The sequence below is a fragment of the Gopherus evgoodei genome, chromosome 5 (genome assembly GCF_007399415.2).
Source record: "Gopherus evgoodei ecotype Sinaloan lineage chromosome 5, rGopEvg1_v1.p, whole genome shotgun sequence".
In the NCBI taxonomy this organism is placed as follows: Eukaryota; Metazoa; Chordata; order Testudines; family Testudinidae; genus Gopherus; species Gopherus evgoodei.
This window is the reverse complement of record NC_044326.1, coordinates 112247135-112267559: the sequence shown is the minus strand read 5'-3', so window position 1 is coordinate 112267559 and position 20425 is coordinate 112247135. Positions and strand designations below refer to the sequence as shown.

General features: G+C 44.3%; 1 protein-coding gene across 5 annotated transcripts in view; it reads right to left on the bottom strand.

The window, feature by feature from the left end:
• NPNT (nephronectin) overlaps positions 1-20425 on the bottom strand; it is a 79081-nt gene that overhangs the window by 32697 nt on the left and 25959 nt on the right. For 3 of the 5 annotated variants that reach the window (XM_030564508.1, XM_030564506.1, XM_030564507.1), the window contains one exon: positions 14694-14786. In XM_030564508.1, coding sequence (XP_030420368.1) covers positions 14694-14786 — 93 coding nt within the window. Of the gene's footprint in view, positions 1-9049; positions 9143-14693; positions 14787-20425 lie in introns of all 5 variants that reach the window. The other 2 variants (XM_030564504.1, XM_030564505.1) reach the window with 1 other exon arrangement.

Below are 20425 nucleotides of genomic sequence, written 5' to 3'. Positions count from 1 at the left end.
GAAGACAAGGTTTACTCATCTGAGTAAGTATTGTAGGGTTAAGACCAATATTTGTTTCTGCTTAGAGTGGGTTGGCTACATAGATAAGGTAAAAGTGTCTCTCAGGAATACATTTGGAAATTGCAATCTTTGACCAGTATTGGGAGAATAAACCTTAGGTTTGCCCGTGCTTAAAGGGGATGTGGATGAGGTAGACTGAAGTTTCAGGACCTTCATAAGATGGTGGATGAGGAATAGGCCTGGTCCACACTACGCAGTTAAATCGATTTTAACAGCATTAAATCGATTTAACGCTGTACCCGTCCACACTACAATGCACTTTAAAATCGATTTAAAGGGCTCTTAAAATCGATTTTTGTACTCCTCCCCAATGAGAGGAGTAACGCTAAAATCGATATTAGCATATCGATTTAGGGTTAGTGTGGCCACAAATCGAAGTTATTGGCCTCCGGGCGGTATCCCACAGTGCACTAGTGGCCGCTCTGGACAGGTAACTGAACTCTAATGCACTGGCCAGGTATACAGGAAAAGCCCCGCGAACTTTTGAATTGCATTTCCTGTTTGGCAGCGTGGAGCTCTCATCAGCACAGGTAACAATGCAGTCTCCTGAGAACAGAAAAAGAGCACCCGCATGGACTACACGAGAGGTACTGGATCTTATTGCTATATGGGGAGAGGATTCAGTGCTAACAGAACTGCGTTCCAAAAGACGAAATGAAAAAACTTTTGAAAAAATTTCCAATACCATGAGGGAGAGAGGCCACACCAGGGACTCAGTGCAGTGCAGAGTGAAAGTGAAGGAGCTCAGACAAGCCTAGCAGAAAACCAAAGCAGCAAACGGCAGATCTGGATCAGGGCCAAAAACATGCCGCCTCTACGCTGAGCTGCATGCAATTTTAGGGGCCTGCGCCACCACTACCCCCCCCCTTGTCTGTGGATTCCGAGGTGGGGGTTATAATCTCAACCATGGATGAGGATTCAGCGGAGGGGGAAGATGATGAGGAGGAAGAGCTTGCAGAGAGCACACAGCACTCCATTCTCCCCAACAGCCAGGAGCTTTTTGTGACCCAGACGGAATTACCGTCCCAGCCCTCCCAAGCCACTAGCCCAGACAGTGAAGCCATGGAAGCGACCTCTGGTGAGTGTACCTTTGTAAATATAAAACATAGTTTAAAAGCAAGCGTTTTTTAATGATTGATTTGCCATGAGTGTTTGGCATGCATTAGCAGGCATTAAAGTTACTGGAACAGTTTGTCAGCATGTCTGGGGATGGATCGGAAATCCTCCAGGGACATCTCCATGAAGCGCTCCTGGAGGTACTCCAAAAGCCTTTGCAGAATGTTTCTGGGCAAGGCAGCCTTGTTCCATCCACCATGGTAGGACACTTTGCAACGCCATGCATGTAGCAAGTAATCGGGTATCATTGCATGACAAAGCCTAGCTGCGTATGGTCCCGGTGATTGCAGGCATTCAAGAAACATCCGTTCTTTATCTCGCTCTGTTATCCTCAGCAGAGTGATATCGTTCATGGTAACCTGGCTGAAATTAAGGAATTTTATTAAGGGGATAGAGATGGCCATTCCTACTGGGCTGCTTGCCTGTTGCTTAAAAGAAATCCTTCCTTGCAGGTAGCCAAGCGGGGGGAGTGGAGGGGGGTTAATGGCGCTGAGCTTTTTAGCGTTTGGCCAGCAGGAATCTTCCCAGCTACCAGCCACACGGTGGGGGGGGGGGGTGGGAGAGAAGAAAGGGGGGGGTGATTAGCAGTGATCTGCCATTATACCAGCCATGCAGTGGAGGGAGGGGTAAAGCAATTCCAGTGTTAGGGTTAGGGTTTGGCATCTGCTGCTCCTTGTAAAAGAAGCAGCACAGGGAGAAGCTGTATGCCTCTTTGTATGCCTTACCATGACTGCATGCAAGCTGAATTGTGATGCCCAGACCTGCATCTGTGTTGATCTGTTACACCACAGCCGCAGGCACTCAATACTAAAAGAATCCAAATGCGACCTTGTAGTGAAATCACATGTGCTATGTAAGGTGAATAGTGTTGTTCACTGTGAAAGAGTATAACCATTGTTCTGTGAAATGTATCTTTTATAATCCTTCTATCACTATTTTCCCCCACTCATGCAGCTGCAAATTTTTCAAGCCTCCCTACTCCATCCCGAAGGCTAGCTCAGATAAGGTGGAGGAAGAAGAGGACACGAGATGAAATGTTCACAGAAATCATGGCAGTAACCTGCAATGAAAGAGCTCATCTGGGGGAGTGGAAGGACGTGGTAGCAAAGTACAGGAAAGATGCCAGTGAACATGGAGAACAGGAGGGACCAATGTGAGGATAGGAGGGACCAACGTGAGGATAGGAGAGACGCTCGAGATGAGAGGCGGCGGCAGGAAGATCAGAGGTGGCGGGATGCAATGCTGGAGCTGCTGCGTGATCAAACTGACATCCTCCAACGTCTGGTGGATCTTCAAGAAGAGCAGCGGGGTCACAGAGTGCCGCTCCAGCCCATGTTTAACCACCCTCCGTACTCACTATGTTCCATATCTTCCACACCCAGACATGTAAGAACGCGCGGGGGAAGGCTTTCTGCACCCGCCCACTCCACCCCCATGGACAGTCCAACCAAAAGGCTGTCATTACATTGAAATGTTCTTAATGGCCTTTTTCTTCCCTCCTATCCTCCTCCCAAACCACACCCGGGATACCTTGTTAATTCTCTGCCTCTTTTTATAATTACATGCTTCTTAAACGATAGTAACTTTATTTCCATAAGCAAGCTGTAATCGAAGGGAGAGGGTGGGTTGCTTACAGGAGGAGTCAATAAAGGGGGGGAGGTTCATGAAAGGGAAACAAACAACAGTCACACCGTACCCTGGCCCGTGATGAAACTCGTTTTCAAGGCTTCTCTGATGCGCACCGCTTCCTGGTGAGCTCTTCTAATCGCCCTGGTGTCTGGTTGCACGTAATCAGTGGCCAGGTGATTTGCCTCAGCCTCCCACCCCGCCATAAAGGTCTCCCCCTTACTTTCACAGAGATTGTGGAGCACACAGCAAGCAGCAATAACAAAGGGGACATTGGTTTGGCTGAGGTCTGAGCGAGTGAGTAACGTTCTCCAGCGGGCTTTTAAATGGCCAAATGCACATTCTACCACCATTCTGCACTTGCTCAGCCTGTAGTTGAACAGCTCCTGACCACTGTCCAGGCTGCCTGTGTATGGCTTCATGAGCCATGGCATCAAGGGGTAGGCTGGGTCCCCCAGGATAACGACAGGCATTTCAACATCCCCAACTGTTATTTTCTGGTCCGGGAAGTAAGTCCCTTGCTGCAGCCGTTTAAACAGAGCAGTGCTTCTGAAGACGCGAGCGTCATGAACTCTTCCTGGCCATCCCACATGGATGTTGGTGAAACATCCTTTGTGATCCACCAGTGCTTGCAGCACCACTGAAAAGTAACCCTTGCGGTTTACGTACTGGGTGCCCTGGTGCTCCGGTGCCAAGATAGGGATATGGGTTCCATCTATCGCCCCCCTACAGTTAGGGAATCCCATTGCAGAAAAGCCATCCACTATGACCTGCACGTTTCCCAGAGTCACAACCTTTCGTAGCAGCAGCAGCTTAATGATTGCTTTGGCTACTTGCAACACAGCAGCCCCCACAGTAGATTTTCCCACTCCAAATTGATTCCCGACTGACCAGTAGCTGTCTGGCATTGCAAGCTTCCAGAGGGCTATTGCCACTCGCTTCTCCACTGTGAGGGCTGCTCTCATCCTGGTATTATGGCGTTTCAGGACAGGGGAAAGCAAATCACAAAGTTCAAAGAAAGTGCTCTTACGCATGCGAAAGTTCCGCAGCCACTGCGAATCATCCCATACCTGCAAAACTATGCAGTCCCACCAGTCTGTGCTTGTTTCGCGGGCCCAAAATCGGCGTTCAATGGGTAGAACCTCCCCCATTACCAGCGGGAGCTCCAAAGCGCGGGGGCCCACGGTTAGGGAGAAATCAGTGTCCAGGTCCTCATCACTCTCGTCGCCGCGCTGCCGTAGCTGCCTCCTCCTCTCCTGCGTTTGCAGTTCATAGTTCACCATAGACAGCACAAGAATGCATGAGGTGTTTACAACGTCCACGATCGCGCTACTGAGCTGAGCAGGGTCCATGCTTGCTGTCCTATGGCATTTGCTCAGTTCACCCAGGAAAAAAGGCGCGAAATGGCTGTCTGCTGCTTTCAGGAAGGGAGGGGTGAGGCTGTACCCAGAACCACACGCGACAATTATTTTTGCCCCATCAGGCACTGGGGTATTAACCCAGAATTCCAAGGGTCAGGGAAGACTGCGGGAACTATGGGATAGCTCCAGGATAGCTACCCACCGTGCAACGCTCTGGAAATCGATGGTAGCCTAGGACCATGGACGCACACTGCCGAATTAATGTGCCTAGTGTGGACGCATAAAATTGACTTTATAATATCTGTTTTATAAAACCGGTTTAAGTTAATTCGAAATTATGCCGTAGTGTAACGTACCCATAGTTGCATATTGTCTGTGGACTGCACGTTAAGGGAAGGAGACAAGAAGTTGAGTCTTTGCTCCAAAATAGGAAGGTGGTTGAGAAGGATTGTGAAGCATCTGCCTTAGCTTAGCTACTGGGGGGTAGTAATTGTTTTTTTGACACTGCTGCCAAAAGCAAAAAATAGAGTAGATTACATAGGAGATGGGTACATATTTTACTGCTTCTTGTCTCTGGCTATGGGGATCACGATCTTGAGGTAAGAGTTCTAGCTATTGGTAATTTGAGTAAATGGGATAGTGAAATGGAATAATGAATTAGCCATTAGCCAGGATGGGCAGGAATGGAATCTCTAGCCTCTGTTGCCAGAAGCTGGGAATGAGCGACAGGGGATGGATTACTCTGGGGCACCTGGTACTGGCCACTGTAAGCAGATAGGATACTGGGCTAGATGGACCTTTGGTCTGACCCAGTAGGGCCGTTCCTATGTTATAATTGAGTGGAAGGAGAACTTTGTGATTTTTTTTCCCTAAAAAATAAAACCACAGTGAAGTCTGAGGTAAAACAGTGCACTAAAACACCTATGGCTGGCCTATGTCAGCTGATTCAGGCTCATGGGGTTCCGGCTGCATTGCCATGGAGACATTCAGGCTTGGGCTGCAGCCTGGGCTCTGGGACCCTCCCCCGTTACAGGGTTCCAGAGCCTGGGCTCCAGCCTGAGCCCAAACATCTGTGTGGCAATTTAATAGCCCTGCAGCCTGAGAGAGCTGACATGGACCAATTATGGGTGTTTTAGTGCAGTGTAGACATACAAACAAAAGGCACTGAGGGTATGTGTATTTATATTGTAAACTCAGACCTACTTCAGGAGTTGTTTGCACCAAACAAACTAAGTACTAACATGATTATAAAAATAATGACAAGTTCAGGGGGTTTTCAATAAAAGTGGATATAGGTTAAGGAAGGGAAGTGTTAACACTAGACTTATAATGGGAAAATTTTCAAAAGTGTCTATGTGATTTAGGAGTGTAAGTCCTATTGAAAGTCCTTGGACTTAAGCTCCTATGTCCATTAAGCATTTATGAAAATTTTATCCATAATGAAAAGTGTCTTTAAATCTTAATTATGGAGTCACCACCATGGATCCAAACTTTAATGATGTAACAACTGATTAATAATCTGAGTTTAAAATATTTTTTTCTGCATAAATTGTAGATTACATTATGGTTCTTAAATAAGTGGACTTCTCCACAGGGCTTTGAATATCCTGTCACATGGTATAAAATATTTTTAGTAGAGAATTGAAGGCCATGATGGTGAAGGATCGTTATCAGTAACACATTCTAAGAACAACCAGAGTATATAAAGTAGATGCTGGAAAGTATATAAAGATTGAATTCCACGTGTGCCTTTATTTTTGTTTGGTTTTAGCCAAAACATAACCTGCTTATTTCTTTTAACTTCACTAAAGACTTGTCTGCACTTAAAAGGCTGCACAGATGTAGCTGCACTGCTGTAGCACTTCAATGAAGACATTACCTATGCCGACGGGAGGACTTCTCCTGTTGGCGTAGTTACCCCACCTCCCCTTGAGGCAGTAGCTATGAGAGAAGCCATCCCATCGACATAGCTCTGTCTACACTTTAAGTTGCTATAACCGTTGGTATAACCGTGTCACTCAGGGGTGTGGACAGTTATACCAACATAAGTTGCTAGTGTAGACCAAGCCTTAATTCCACTTCTACATGTGAAGGAAAGCAGTCCCAGGATTGGTTTTTGAATATAGCATGTTTATCAAGATCTAAATTGAAGCAAATACTTGGAAGATGCCTGGTCTTTAAACAAAGGTGCAGATTTGTTTCAGTGGTAGCATGGCTGACATCCTAATGGTTCAACATCAAGGGAGAGCCAAAATAAGACCCTTCGTACAGCTCCATTAGATTTAAAAATGTTTTTCTCCTCTGCCCTTGCGCTTTCCTATTGAGAGATAGTTTGTTGTTAATCCTTTAGTCTGAACTCATGCTACAAAATCTTCCACTATTACATGGAAAAGAAAGTGTTTGTCATTACCTTGATTACCTAACTGCAAAGCAGGTGCTTTCAAAATAGGCTCAAATGTTACAATGTGCTGCTCTGTGGGCTAACTAACAGATCTACTGTCCAACTGTATTTTTCCGGTGTCCCATTTTAACCCCTCTTTGCCAACCCTACTGTAGTTTCTTTCCCAATTTCAGTGTAGAGAGGTATATACTCTGTACCTATCTACACTGCATGTAATATTCAATTTCTTAGGTCAACAGTCACTGGGAGGTTCATTTGGTTCTTCATAAAATCTTTTATTAACATAGCAATGGCTCTCTTCATATAGCACCACACACAGACTATGTTCAACAGTGTGTCATTCTCAAAAGTTTATAGATATTTTGCATATGGGCAACAGGAAAAAATGGATCAGCCAGTATGCATACGTATTGCATTCCTGTTCTTGGCTCAGAAACACTTCTGCTATTAGTGTTCTCCATCATCTTCAGATGCTTCATATTTTTGTTGTTTACATATGGTCATGTTATTCTTAAACAGGTTCAGGCTAATGTTAGCATTTACAGGGTCATGTATAGCAACACACTGAATATACTGCAAACATATGGTGGTTTTAAGAAAGGTCAGGTTACTTATCTAGAGGTATCAATTTGGCATTTCAAACAATATCTATAATGATAGCTCACTTAGAAGAAATACTCCATCAAAAGGGGGGAAGGGGGAGAAAAGAGCAGAATTTTCCTCTAAAAGATTGAAAGGTAAAATCAGAATGTTCCATAAATAAAACTTGTTATATAAAATAAAAATAATGTACAACACTCCTCCTTTTGTTCATTAAGAAATTTATAATGGAATTAAAAATACAAGTGCATCAACATCAAATGAGGCGTTTAACAAGTCCCATTATGCTGCTGACTAAGATCTTCATCCATTATTCCAAACTAGACAATTTTACCATTAAACCACTTAAATTCAAATGCTGTAATTATACAGTCAATATAAAAATAGCACTCTTAGCTGCAAGAAATATATTGAAAAGTGCTAAATGTAAAAGCAGGTTGGGTATTGGAGGAGCTTGTGAAAGCAGGTCCAGAACACAAGCGCAGGCTGCTGAGCATAAATATTACACTTCAAAAGGAGAGAGATGAAAAATGTAAATACAGTGGAAGGACAACTGGTGGTGTATGGTAAATCTGGGTGTGACTTGTTTAACTAGTGTAGAGACATTGCTCTGAGGCATCATCTTGGATAAAGACTGATTTTCTGTATGCAGGCATGTTTCGTTCCCCAAGATTATGCTGTACACTCTACTTAGTTTTCTTTAATTATCCCCTTCAATGAATCCCAACAAAGGCCTAGCATACTTTTGTATAATCAAACTTTTCTTTCTACTTTTTAACTTGGACCAGGCAACACAGTTAGAGGTTAAAAATTCACTATTGAATTTACTTAGATTAGGCTAGAAAAGGAAGCCACTGACCAGAAACCAAATAAAATATTCAAGCCTTCATCACCTATACATAAAAAATAGATCAGTTTTCATTTTCAGTACATCATCAGTTTCACTTGAGAAAGAGAGCAGATTTGCACACCCTCAGACATGGTCTATGCAGTCACACCATTTGTCTAATAGACAACACAATAATAGTCAAACTATGAAGTTAACAATAGTCTTTCCCTGAAACAAAGCTGGAAAATAAATCATACTGTTATCTTCACCTGAACCCAATAAACAATTTCCATTTCTCTTGGTTTACACCTGATCTACACTTAAAATTTTTCACCACAAGCACCATAGCTGTGCCAGCCTAACCCTCTGTGTATGAAGCTATGTTGATGAAAGAATGCTTATGTTTGGGAACGCAGGATTCTACATTGATAGAAAAACTCTTTCCATAAGTGTAGGTTGTGTCTACACTAAGGTGTTATAGTAGCCAGCAGCGGCTCCAGGCACCAGCACTCCAAGCGCGTGCCTGGGGCGGTAAGCCACGGGGGGCACCCTGCCAGTCCTTGCAGGGGCAGCAGCTTGTCTGCGGGAGGTCCACCAGTCCCGCGGATTCAGCGGCAATTCGGCGGTGGGTACACCAAATCTGCGGGACCAGGGACCTCCCGCAGGTGCACCATCGAAGGCTGCCTGACTGCCGTGCTTGGGGTAGCAAAAAAGCTAGACTGCCCCGATAGCAGCATAGCTACAGTGACCTAGCTATGCCAGTATAGAAAGGAATTTAGAAAAAGCAGTGCACATCCTGAAAGAACAAAGCAGAGAAGAAACAATAGGAAGTTAAAAGGATCATCAAAAGTCTTTTCAGAATACAGGCATACAGCAATAATAGCATCAAAGAAGTGTAACTGCATATTTGCTTTGCATGCCAATGATACTGCAGGCCTGGCTTTCACATGGCAGCCATTAATTCATCGTACTTCAGTACATTTGCAAGAACTTTTTATTATCACATGAAGCCATGCAGGTGGAACGAGCACACCACCTGAAATAAAGGACTCTCACCCCTTGAAGGCACATTTGTTGCATGATGATCCAGGGAGCGAAATAGAGGTGGTTCACTGTGCCGATCAGTTGGGCTTGTATACAGGTGCTCAGCTTCACGAAGGGGGAAAAGGCATAATAATAGTCAAAAGGCCAAATCCCTGTAACAATGTATTACTTTATTATGTCAAAAACCATCAATGCAGACTCTACCAACTGCGTTAAAAAAGAGAGACATGCCTTATGTTTGTAAACTGGTCCTGGAACAAAAGCATTCAGAAAACCAGTTGTGGAACACATGCTACTAATTTGATATAGAAAGTCATCCTTTGTCTACTGTAATACATCACCTGTCACAGAAAACACTGCAAACATTTTATATTGCTAACACAAATCTGTGAGAGTCTTTAACTACTTGTGCTACATATCAATTCACTAAGTAGCAAACACATAACACGTCTTAGGCCAGGGAAACAGCTACCTCTATAGAACTAGTTGCAAATTTTTGAAGAGTATGTTTTGCAAAAAATGCTGGTCATTTTACGACTAGCTTACAAAGCTGGTAAAACTTGTTTAAAACTTTCAGCATTCCTTTAACTGTCTCCAGCTACCATCTATCTCAAACACTGACCCAAACTGCAAAATGAGGTTGAAAAACAAAAACTGAAGGTCACAAAATAAGATTTTTACACAATGGGAAGGACTCTGTTACTGCTAGTACCAGGGTACTGCAATTTAGCTACCAACTCAATTTAACCTCCTAATAACACACTCATACAAAGGTGCCAGGCAACTGTAATTTAGTTTTGATGAATTAAAGCAGGAGTAAAAGGTTATACTCCAGTGCCCCTGGGAAGAGTGATTGACTTTCAGATGTAACCAGCCAGTTGAAGTTCAGCGTCTCATTATGACATTTCAGGTGATCCTTTACTTGGTTCACAAGAGGTAGATTAATATAGATTAAATATATTAAATATAATGGGTTCCGAATAGATTAAATATAATGTCTAATAACAGCAGTAACACCTTGTATTGATATAGTTACTTTCATCCAGACAAATCCAAAAGTGGTTTATACCCTGGAGATATATATATTTTCTCTGGAGATGAGTGCATCAGACCATCTATGCCAGCAACAATACACAATAATGCTTTTATTGTAGGACGCGAATTGACACACCGTCAATGGAAACACAAGGTGAGTTGTTTTATTCAGGCATAACGCAGTCACTCAAATTGCAATCTGATTAGGATACCGTGTTAATGATCCTAATCTTGTTATTTGAAAAATGCTGTGAACAGGGCTTCAGTTTACAATTCAACCAAAAGACATCAAGTAGGATTTTCTTAAGCGCCTAAGTGACTTAAAAGCACAAATCCCATTGTCCTCCTAAGTTATGCAGGCACTTTTGAAAACCCTACGCCTCACTTCCAGTAACAGTGTGTTGCTGGAACACTGGCTCAATACTGACTAAGTGACAAGATGGCCACCCACCAAACCATTTGCCATACTTCATCTAGCACCCTGGGAGGTTTCTCTGGTCCAAAGCTGTTTTAGCTCAGGACATCAGAGCCTGAGGTGGTCTGTGTACCATACATAAGATACTGTAAAGCTAATATATGTTACTGTGCATCTAAAACTGTCCTGAACACTCTAGGTAAAGCTCTAAAGTGACAAAGACAGCATACTCATCAGAATAGTAAAATCACAGCATGCCATCCTTCTGAGTGTTGGACCAGAGTAAAAAGTAAAGATGACACTAAAGAGGGAAAATAAGAGCAGAAATAAGGGTGGGAGAGGAAAGGGGGGGGACGCCACACAGCATTTATTTCCAAAGAAGTCTGTCAGAAAAGGATTAGCAAATCTGAAAATAATATATTTTAAAAGAAAAATGTATTTAGAAATCAGTGTGCCATAGAAGGATTAGTAAACATCAGGGGATATAATTCTGAACGACAGCCTGGCTCTGATATTCTCAGTGTTTCCTATAACATCCCCATCTGCTTTTTCAGAAAAAAGGCTATACAGATTTTTCTATCATTTTAGACAACTGCAGAGGATGACTGAGACTGTGTATGACATATTACTTCATACATACATGCCTTAGTCTTCACAAGTTAATAGAAGTCCTGTATTATAATTGTGTGTAATTTTCTGTGCTATATAAATCGCTCTGCATTTTTGGAGATCAGTTACACCAATGGAAGAGTTAAAACTTCAGCTACAGTAATTTAGCAAGAAGGGAATAACATTGTTTTCAGCTTTTAATTATGAATTGTGTGGGGTGTTCTAGGCAGTTTTGGGTTAACAACACTGCAGGAGAGAATATTTCAATTAAAAACACATGCATTAGAATTTTTCAGTAAAATAAAAACTATTCCATTATCAAAACTTAAGCTTGGTGCCTAAATTCCCTCACTACCTCTGTAAAGGGCCAAGTGCTACATCTTTTGGACCTGATTCAGTAAAGCACATAAGTATGTGCTTAACTTTAAGAAGTTTGTGACAAAAAACACTCCTGTATTCATACCCTGTACACTATTCTAATAATCTTCAAAGTATGCCTTGTAAGATGTCATTTGAAAACTCAATTTGCTGGTCAGTATTGTCCTGGTAAAATGTGTGTGGCAACATTGTATGTGAAATTATAAGATTTCCCTGTATGACAGCTACTCAGGTATGTGAGACAGCTACTCAGGTCTGTGTCCTGAACAAAGGAATGTGTGCTCTGCTTATTTTGCATTTAAGCAGTAAACAGAGCCAACAAGCATGAAGAGAACATAAAGGAAGTTCAAATGGGTGCAAAACCCAGAAGGGAATATCCTTCCACATAGATTCTTTGGCTCTTCACTCTCAACTAGAAATATTTTTCAAGCAAGGGACTGAAACTATAAAAAGAAGGGAAAAAAACCCACGCACCCCTCTCTCTCTCTCTCTCTGTCCATCACATTCACAGCATCTGAAGAGACAAAGCAATGGTTGGACTCTGGGGAAAAGGTTTGATCTGAAAGTCTGGTCAGTAACCTGCTATGGTGACACACTTTGCTTGAATCTAATATAGTTCATTAAGTTAGGCACCAGTAAGCATGTTATCTTTATTTTTCTTGTAACCATTTCTGACTTTAATGTCTTATTACTTCTTCTCACTTAAAATCTCTCTTTGTAGTTAATGAACCCATTTTATTGTTTTATCTAATCAACTGTGTTCAAGATGAAGTGTCTGAATAACTCCATTTGGGGCAACAAGTTGTGTGCATATTATTCCCTTAAAGGAATAACGGACTCAGTACATTGCACTGTCCAAGAGAGGGTTGGGCAGTACAGGACATACATTTCTAGGGGGAAATCTGAGATTGGGAGTGCACTGGGGTAACCCTGTGGTAGTTTTCAAGGCTGATGAGAACCAAGGTGTGGCTGGCTGGTTGGCTGAAGCAGACACACAGACGTAGCTGGGAGTGTGTTCATGCTGGAGACGGTCTGTGAGCAGCAAGACATTTTAAAGGATAGCCCTGGTTACAGGGCAGGGGTGAGACAGCTACTCAGTCTGGATTGTACCCTGTATGTCACAGAGGTGCTAAATCCCATTAACTTCAATTCAATGTACCCACATACTTAAATGCTTTCCTGAACTGAGGACTTTACCTGTGAAAAATGTCAACTGAAATCACACAATAACTGCAGGACTTTAGAGAGATGGCCTCAAAATTTGGAAATTATAGAAATTTAAAACATCTTAAAAATAGGGTAAATTAGGTTGCGGGGAGAGAGAGAGAGAAAAAAAAGTTATATTCTACTTTTAATAGGTGTTGTCTAAATTGCTTCTCCTGCTTCAAAACACTAGTGAGGCCAGTGACTCTGCATATTCAGATAACAGCATCAGAATAGCGTGGACGTAGTCTTGTAGATATCAAGGAAACACTTTGATTGATTATATATTTAATAAGTAGCTTTGAAGCAGCTCGACTCAGCCCTGATACAGTATCCCTGAGGTGGCAACAGATCAGTAAATGTTTATTTTGTTTATGAGGCCTTGTCCATTTTGAGGAAGCATAAGCATGGGATGTATTGGCGGGTAAGGAACTCTTTTGTATTTTTGTACTCTTGTAAGTCAAAAGGACAATGTTATGACCAGGAAGACAACGGGTGACAACAGTCAAGAGGTTGGCTGTTCACCTAAATACAAAGGGGTGAAATCATCTTGATAGAGTTTTCACCTCCTCTTATTCCCTCAATGTTGCTCATTGTGGAAAAGCACAGACTTGTGGATGTAACTAAGAAACAGTACCTAAAAGGAGAACCCCAAAAGTGGACCAAGATTCATACTGACATCACCTAATCAGAATTGGACAATGCAGATTCCCTGATTCAGTCACAAGGTCACAACAGGAAGTCCAGTGGGACAATACCAGCCTGAGTTTCACTCACAAAAGACCAGGAAAACAAGGAAAAAGCGTGCTATTCTTGAGATTACCACAACACCGCTACTATGTCTGATATTCACACTTTCCCTTCCAAGGAAAGCAGAAACAAAGACATTGCAGACTAGCCAGCTAACCCAAGAATCATGTCCGCTAGCATGATGGTTCCTGAGGCAGAAGTCACTGCCTGTTCCGCAAACTGCGGTTTCTAACTAACTCTGAAGCTTCAAAGACTATAAGCTAAAGAACACACACTTAGGGCACATCTTCACTGGCAATAGCGCTTTAACGTGGCTTGTGTAGTCACGGCTCAGTGCTGGGAGAGACCTCCACAAAGGGAATAGCTACCAGTGCTGGGAGTGCGGTTCCCAGCACTGGTGCACTGTGTACACTGGCACTTTAAAGTGCTGAAACTTGCAATGCTCAGGGGTGTTTCTTTTCACACCCCTGAGCGAGAAAGTTGCAGCGCTGTAAAGTGCCCGTGTAGACAAGCCCTTAGTTTTCTAAGTAACTTTATTATTTCTGTCTCCTTAACAGGACATTTGAACATCTGTGCAGGATGCCTGCCAGGAAAAAAAAAAATACTGTCCTAGCCTTTTTAGGTAGAGGTGTGTGTGTGAGGCTGAAACATTTTGTACCTAGGGGGAGCAGAGATTAAAAAGTCATTTAATCATTTGTGTTGTGTCAGCTTTGTAATTTGATTACTTGTTGTGCCAATGCAATAACTTGACCAGTTCTTCTTCTTAAATTGCTCTCTTAGTAGTTAATCAGTTTAACGCTGTATTATTGTTAACTCCTTGATTTGACTATTTATAATATCAATATTCATCATATTGTTTACAACTTTAGAGAAGTATAAGAAATTATCTAACTTAGCACTAACACATAAAATCAGTTTTCTCTGATCAACTGGTGATGAGGTATAAGGCAGCCTAAATTAAAGGGACTTTAATTAAATACACACAGACAACTGGACTCAAGTGCAAAGAAAACCCTTATTATCATTACACGTTACATCTGTAAAAGACCTAGAAGATGAAGTCCATTATTCTGCAAGAGCAGGATATACAGTACATTCCCTTTATGAATGCTATACAGGTAAACTCAGTTAATTGTTTATAAAAAGAAAATTTAAGCCGCTATGCATAACATTATTTAATTTTTTTAGGATAAAAATTATTCTGTAGTCTCATGTGCAGGCTTTTTTTATTATTATTTAATTAAAAGATTTGTTTTCTTTTCTTACCTTGGTTGCAGGTTTTTCCAGTATACCCTGGGAGACATTTGCATTTGTTTGGTCCAATACATTCACCATGTTTGCATCTAGGCTGACATATAGCTGCAAATAGAACACCACATATTATTGTTCTGATCTAATCAACAATAATATTTTACTTTAATGAAAGCAGCACAAATACTATTAATACTTAGCCCCTGTACATCACTTCGTATTTTAACACCACATTGCTCACATAAAGTGTATTTTCAACACTAAAAACAAATAAATATCAGGAGACTGACCAGTACCGTAACAGGGCGAGGCGAGTGAGTCTCTTGCCTCAGGCGCACAAAGCTGAGGGGCCCAGAAAGCAGCGGGGGGGTGGGGGAAAGCCACTGGCACGGCCCCACTTGCCCCCCCACCCCGCACCTCCCTTGGCCCCGACTTGCTCCCTGCCGCCTTCCTAGCCTGGGAGCAGAGAGTCCCTGTCTGTCCCTTGCAGCTCCATGCTGCCTCCCTGCAGCAACTGCTGCCGCAGGGTCTTAGTGCCTCCCATCTCAACTGCCAGGGCAGACTGACTCTGAGCCTCCCCTCTCAGACACTTTCAATTTCCAATAAGACCCTCCACCAGCACAGGGGATCCCCCCGCCCGCAGTCACTGCTCCTGCCCCATGCTGGGCAAGGAGGCAGCCCCATCCCTCATCCCTAGTGAGGCTACAGTCAGGGGCAACAGCAGGGGAGGAGGCGCACGCAGCACCCCTCGGCACCCACCACGGAGGAGGGGAGGGAGCTTCCTGGACCTGAGAGGGGCCCTAGGAGCACATGCAGTGACAGTGGTGGGGGGGGGGATGAGTGTGCTACGGGGGAGGGGGCAGGAAAGGGAGGGCTCCTCCCCCAGAGCTTGCTGCTGCTGGCAGGGAAAGGGCTGGGGGGAGTCCTCCTCTCCGGCCCCTGTCCCAGAGCAGCCTGCCTGCATCCCAAACTCACCCCCAGCCCTGCCCCACCCCAGAGCCCACCACCCCAGTCAGAGCTTTCACCGCCCACACTGCACCCTCAATCCTCTGCCCTGAGCCCCTCCAGCACCCCAAACACCTTATCCCCAGTCCCAGCCCTCACCCTCCACACTCCTACTCTGGCCCTGAGCCCCTCCCACACCCCAAACCTCCCAGCCCCAGAGCCCTCACGCGTACTCTCACCCTGAGCCCCTCCCACATCCTAAACCCCTCATCTTCAGCCACAACCCACAGCACTCACCCCTGCAGCCCATCCCTCTGCACCCCTCCCATTCCCAAACTCCCTCCCAGAACCTGTACCTCCCATCCCCAAACTCTCTCCCAGAGCCTGCATCCCAACCCCCTGCCCCAGCCTAGGGCCTGCACCCCAGACCTCCCTCACCCAAGCTCCCTCCCAGAGCCTTGGGCAGGTGGAGTTTGGGCAGGGGTGAGTTCTGGGCACCACCAAAATATCTACAAACCTGACACCTCTGATCCTGCCCTGCAGACCTGAACTCCCAGCATTCTCAGGACACATGCTAATCCCTAGTGGCCACTGCTGATATCCAGCACCTCTTCTCCCCTGTGAGTCCTTCTCTGGATTGGAACTGGACTGGAACCAAAGATCATCTTGGAAGCAACATTACCAGCCCAAGCAGTTAGACCCCCTAAAAGCACAGGCTCTACTGACGCCATTTCATTCATTCTTCGGCAGCAGGCCCTTCCCTCCGAGAAGGACTGAGGGACTCGCCACCGAAAAGCCGGCCTTGGGGGAGGGCGCAATTTTATATTCTTGCCTCAGGCGCAAAAATACCTAGTTACGGCTCTGCCCTTCTGAAATTAAATGCTACAGTGTTGGACTGCTGTGGTGTTTTCCCTGTCATGGGCATGTTAAATTTAATTATATTATGGTCACTATTACCAAGCAGTCCAGCTGTATTCACCTCTTGAACCTGATCCTGTGCTCCACTTAGGACTGAATCAAAAATTGCCAATCCTTTTGTGGGTTCCAGGACTAGCTGCTCCAAGAACCAGTCATTTATGGTGTCAAGAAACTCTCTCTCTTCATCTCATCCTGATATGACATGTACCCAGCCTCTCTAGTCTCCCTGAGCATTTCACAGTCACTATCACCATCCTGGCCAGGTGGTTGGTAATAAATCCCTATGGCTATATTCTTATTAATAGAGCATGGAATTACTATCCATAGAGATTCAATGGTACAATTTGGTTTATTTAAGGTTTTTATTTCATTTGATTCTACTCTTTCACGTACAGTGCCACTCCCCCACCAGCACAACCTGTTCTGTCCTTTTGATATATTTTGTACCCTGGTATTACTGTGTCTCATTGACTATCCTCATTCCATCAAGTTTCTGTAGTGCCTATTATATTAATATCATTTGATACGAGGCACTCTTGTTCACCCACCTTATTTAGACCTCTAGCATCTGTATATAAGCACTTAAAAAATTTGTCACTTTTCAGCTGCCTGTCATAACATGATGTAATTGAACGGGCCTTTTTTTCCGCAGTTCCTAATAAATCTAAACCCCTGCTCCCTACACCCTTGTCTCAGCCACGCATTGAGACCCTATAGTTCTGCCTGTCTAACTGGCCCGGCGCATGGAACTCGCAGCATTTGAGAGAACGCTACCATGGAGGTCTGGGACATCAGTCACTATACCTAGGGTCTTCATTAGCCTAATTAAAAACTGAGGCAAAGTATTTGTTTAGGTGTTGGGCCATGCCCAGATTATCCCCATCCTCAATGCTTAGTGGTCCCACTTCTTCTTTACTTTTTTTTTTCTTATTTATAGGGCTATAGAAACTTCTCTACTCATTTTTTTCCTTGCTGGGGATGCAGGCTTCAGATAGCTTCTGCAGCTTCAACTTCAAGTAATTTCAAGCCTCCACCACATTCAGATTCTTGAGTTCTTCGGTCCAGTCCACTTCCCTAATTAATTCTCTTAATTTATTAAAGTTAGCTCTTTTGAAATCAAGAACTCTTGTAGCAGATCTATTTTTGTTCATCCTTCCATTTAGTTTAAACTGAATTAATTCATAAATAATGCTACCTTTTAGTCAAGGAGTAATTTCAGTAAAAGTCATGGACAGGTCATGGGCAGTGAACAAAAATTCACATTCTATCTATCTACCATACTATCTACCCCAACTAAATCTTCGGGAGCAGGGGTGGCCTGTGGGCACCGTGGGTGCTGGGGGGGGGGTAGGAAGTGTGCATGGCCCGAGACACCCACTGGTGCTGGGCAGGAGCAGCGGCACGTGGCCCAGGACCCCTGCTAGTGTTGGGGAGGAACAGGAGGGACTGACATGTTCCCCACCTGGCTCTGCGTCTCCCCAGAAGCAATATCCCCCTTCCTCTGTTCCTAGGTGAAGGTGTGGCCAGTGACCTCTGCGCTCTGGCTTCACACCGAGCACCAGCTCCACAGCTCCCATTGGCCAGGAACTGCAGCCAATGGGAGCATCTGGGGGCAGGGCCCAGAGGCAGGGCCAGTGCACACAGAGGCCCCTGGCCATGCCTCCACCTAGGAGCCAAGGGATGTTGCCACTTCCAGGGAGCCCCTGCTCCGAGGTAAGCACCACCCAGAGCCTTCATTCTCTCCTGTGCCCCAACCCCCAGCTCTGAGTCCCCTCCCACACCTGCTGGGAGAGGGGGGCCCGGTGGCCCAAGACTGCCTAACAGTGGCTGGTGTGACTGGCCCAGAGGCTGCCCAAGCTGCTCACTGGCGCCCAGGCCAGTCACACCAGCCGCTGCAGAAGTCATGGAGGTCCCAAGAAGTCATGGAATCCATTACTTCCATGACAAACTCGCAGCCTTACTCATGATCACTTGAACCACTAGGATCCTCTTCAGCCTGAGGTCCAATACCTGTATCTTAGCTCCTGGCAGACAGCAATTCTTCTGTTCTGCGGTCAGCTCTGTCTGTTCTTCTTAATAGGGAGTCCCCAATCACACAGACCTGTTTTTTCCTGGGGGTGATGTGATTTTTCTGGCTGCCAATCCTTTTTTATTCTCCCTTGTAATCTTCTGCAAGTCATCCTGTATCCTCCTGGGGCTCTGAACTCTGGGTATCTCCATCAGCTTTTCTCTTCTTATAGGACTAACCGATCTTCTCTTCTTCCTTGCTCTCCCCTCCTTCAGTTACAGCCTGCTGTGCTCCTTCTTCATTCTCCAACTTAGCAAACCTGTTCCTAAGCTCTATTTCTCCTTCACCAGCCAATCTTTTCCTCTGCCTGGTCACATGCTACCACTGACCACTTTCCTCACCCAGCAGTCTCCCCGCTGAGTTCTTCAGTGCAGCTTGCATCTGCAGGTCTTGACTTTTCCCTTCAGTCTCCTCTAGCCTTTGCTCCATCATCTGAGTTTTGAAGGGGGTTCAAGCAACCATAATTTCCACCTGCATCTTCAAGCCTCAGATCTTCTCTATCAGGCTACACTTCATACAAAGCTCTTTTCAGGTACCCGCCCTAGGATCACATACATCGCATAGCTTCCACATCTGGTCATCTTCATTGTCTCTTCCATGGCTTTGGTCACTACCACTGCTGCCTCTGTACCTGTCATTAGCCTTCCTGCCTAAATTCCTGTCAAGAGGAGTGTAAGGAGGGGGGGCAAACACACCTCAAAACAAAAAACCACTGTATTCCCACCCCAAACTCTGCTTACAAACTCCCTTGTTCACAGCTCTGTTTGCTGCACCTTTACCAATAGCAGACTGTTTGGTTGCCTTTATAGGCCCACCTTATATCAGGGAAGACCTGCCCTTAATCAGGACTCTGCTTCTCTCACAGTACATTGCCTCCTACCAGCATCTACAAACTGAACAAAGGGGAAAAAAACCCCACGCAAATCAGAAAAAACACACCACGCCCACAAAAACTTCGCTCACTGCTCCTAAAGACCAGCGACTTATTCCTCCCTTCTCCTCCAACAGAATACCCACTCAATCTCCCCTGTTTACAGCTGTTTGCTGCACCTGTGCCACTGATCCCATGCCATCTGATTAAAAGATCACAGAATTTGCAGTTTACACAATTGCACCCACTAAAGCAATTTAGGGTGGAAAGAGTTTGTTCTACCAGCATCCATAAATCACAAGTAATGCTTGTACTCTACCACCTGGAAACTGGTTTGGTTTAAAATGAAGAAAGAAAAAAACAACCACCATTATCTGGCCTGTGACGTTTCTTCTCCATTCCAGAGAGGGCAATAAGACCTTGATCAACATTCTTTCAATTTAAGATTTGTTTCTGATACAGAACATTACACTTAATGGGTTTCTCTGACAGATTGGTAACTGACTTGCTGCCAGATCTGTCCCAAAGAGCATGTGAGTAGCAATGTTTTTTTTTTTAGCTGCCACTTTATTTGAAAGGCATGGGGTCACTGTTAGTAAAATGCAAGATGTTTTCCTCCAAGAGTATCCAAAAGAATACAGTTACAGAAATTAGATTGTTCTGTAGTCTAGGACAGGGTGACCAGATAGGAAGTGTGAAAAATCCAGATACTTTTTTTTCCAGCGGCTGGAGGGGTTGGGTGGGGTATAGTTGCCTATAACAAGACAAAGCCCCTAATATCAGGATGTCTGGTCACGCTAGTCTAGGTCAACATCTTTTAATTAAATAGCTTTTTTCCTGTTTAAAAATGCTTATTGTTGTGATGGTGTTGAAAAATGTACACCAAATGAGAGAGAGAATATCATACCATCTGCGAACCAGCAAGCCTTAAAGGAAGCATGCAGG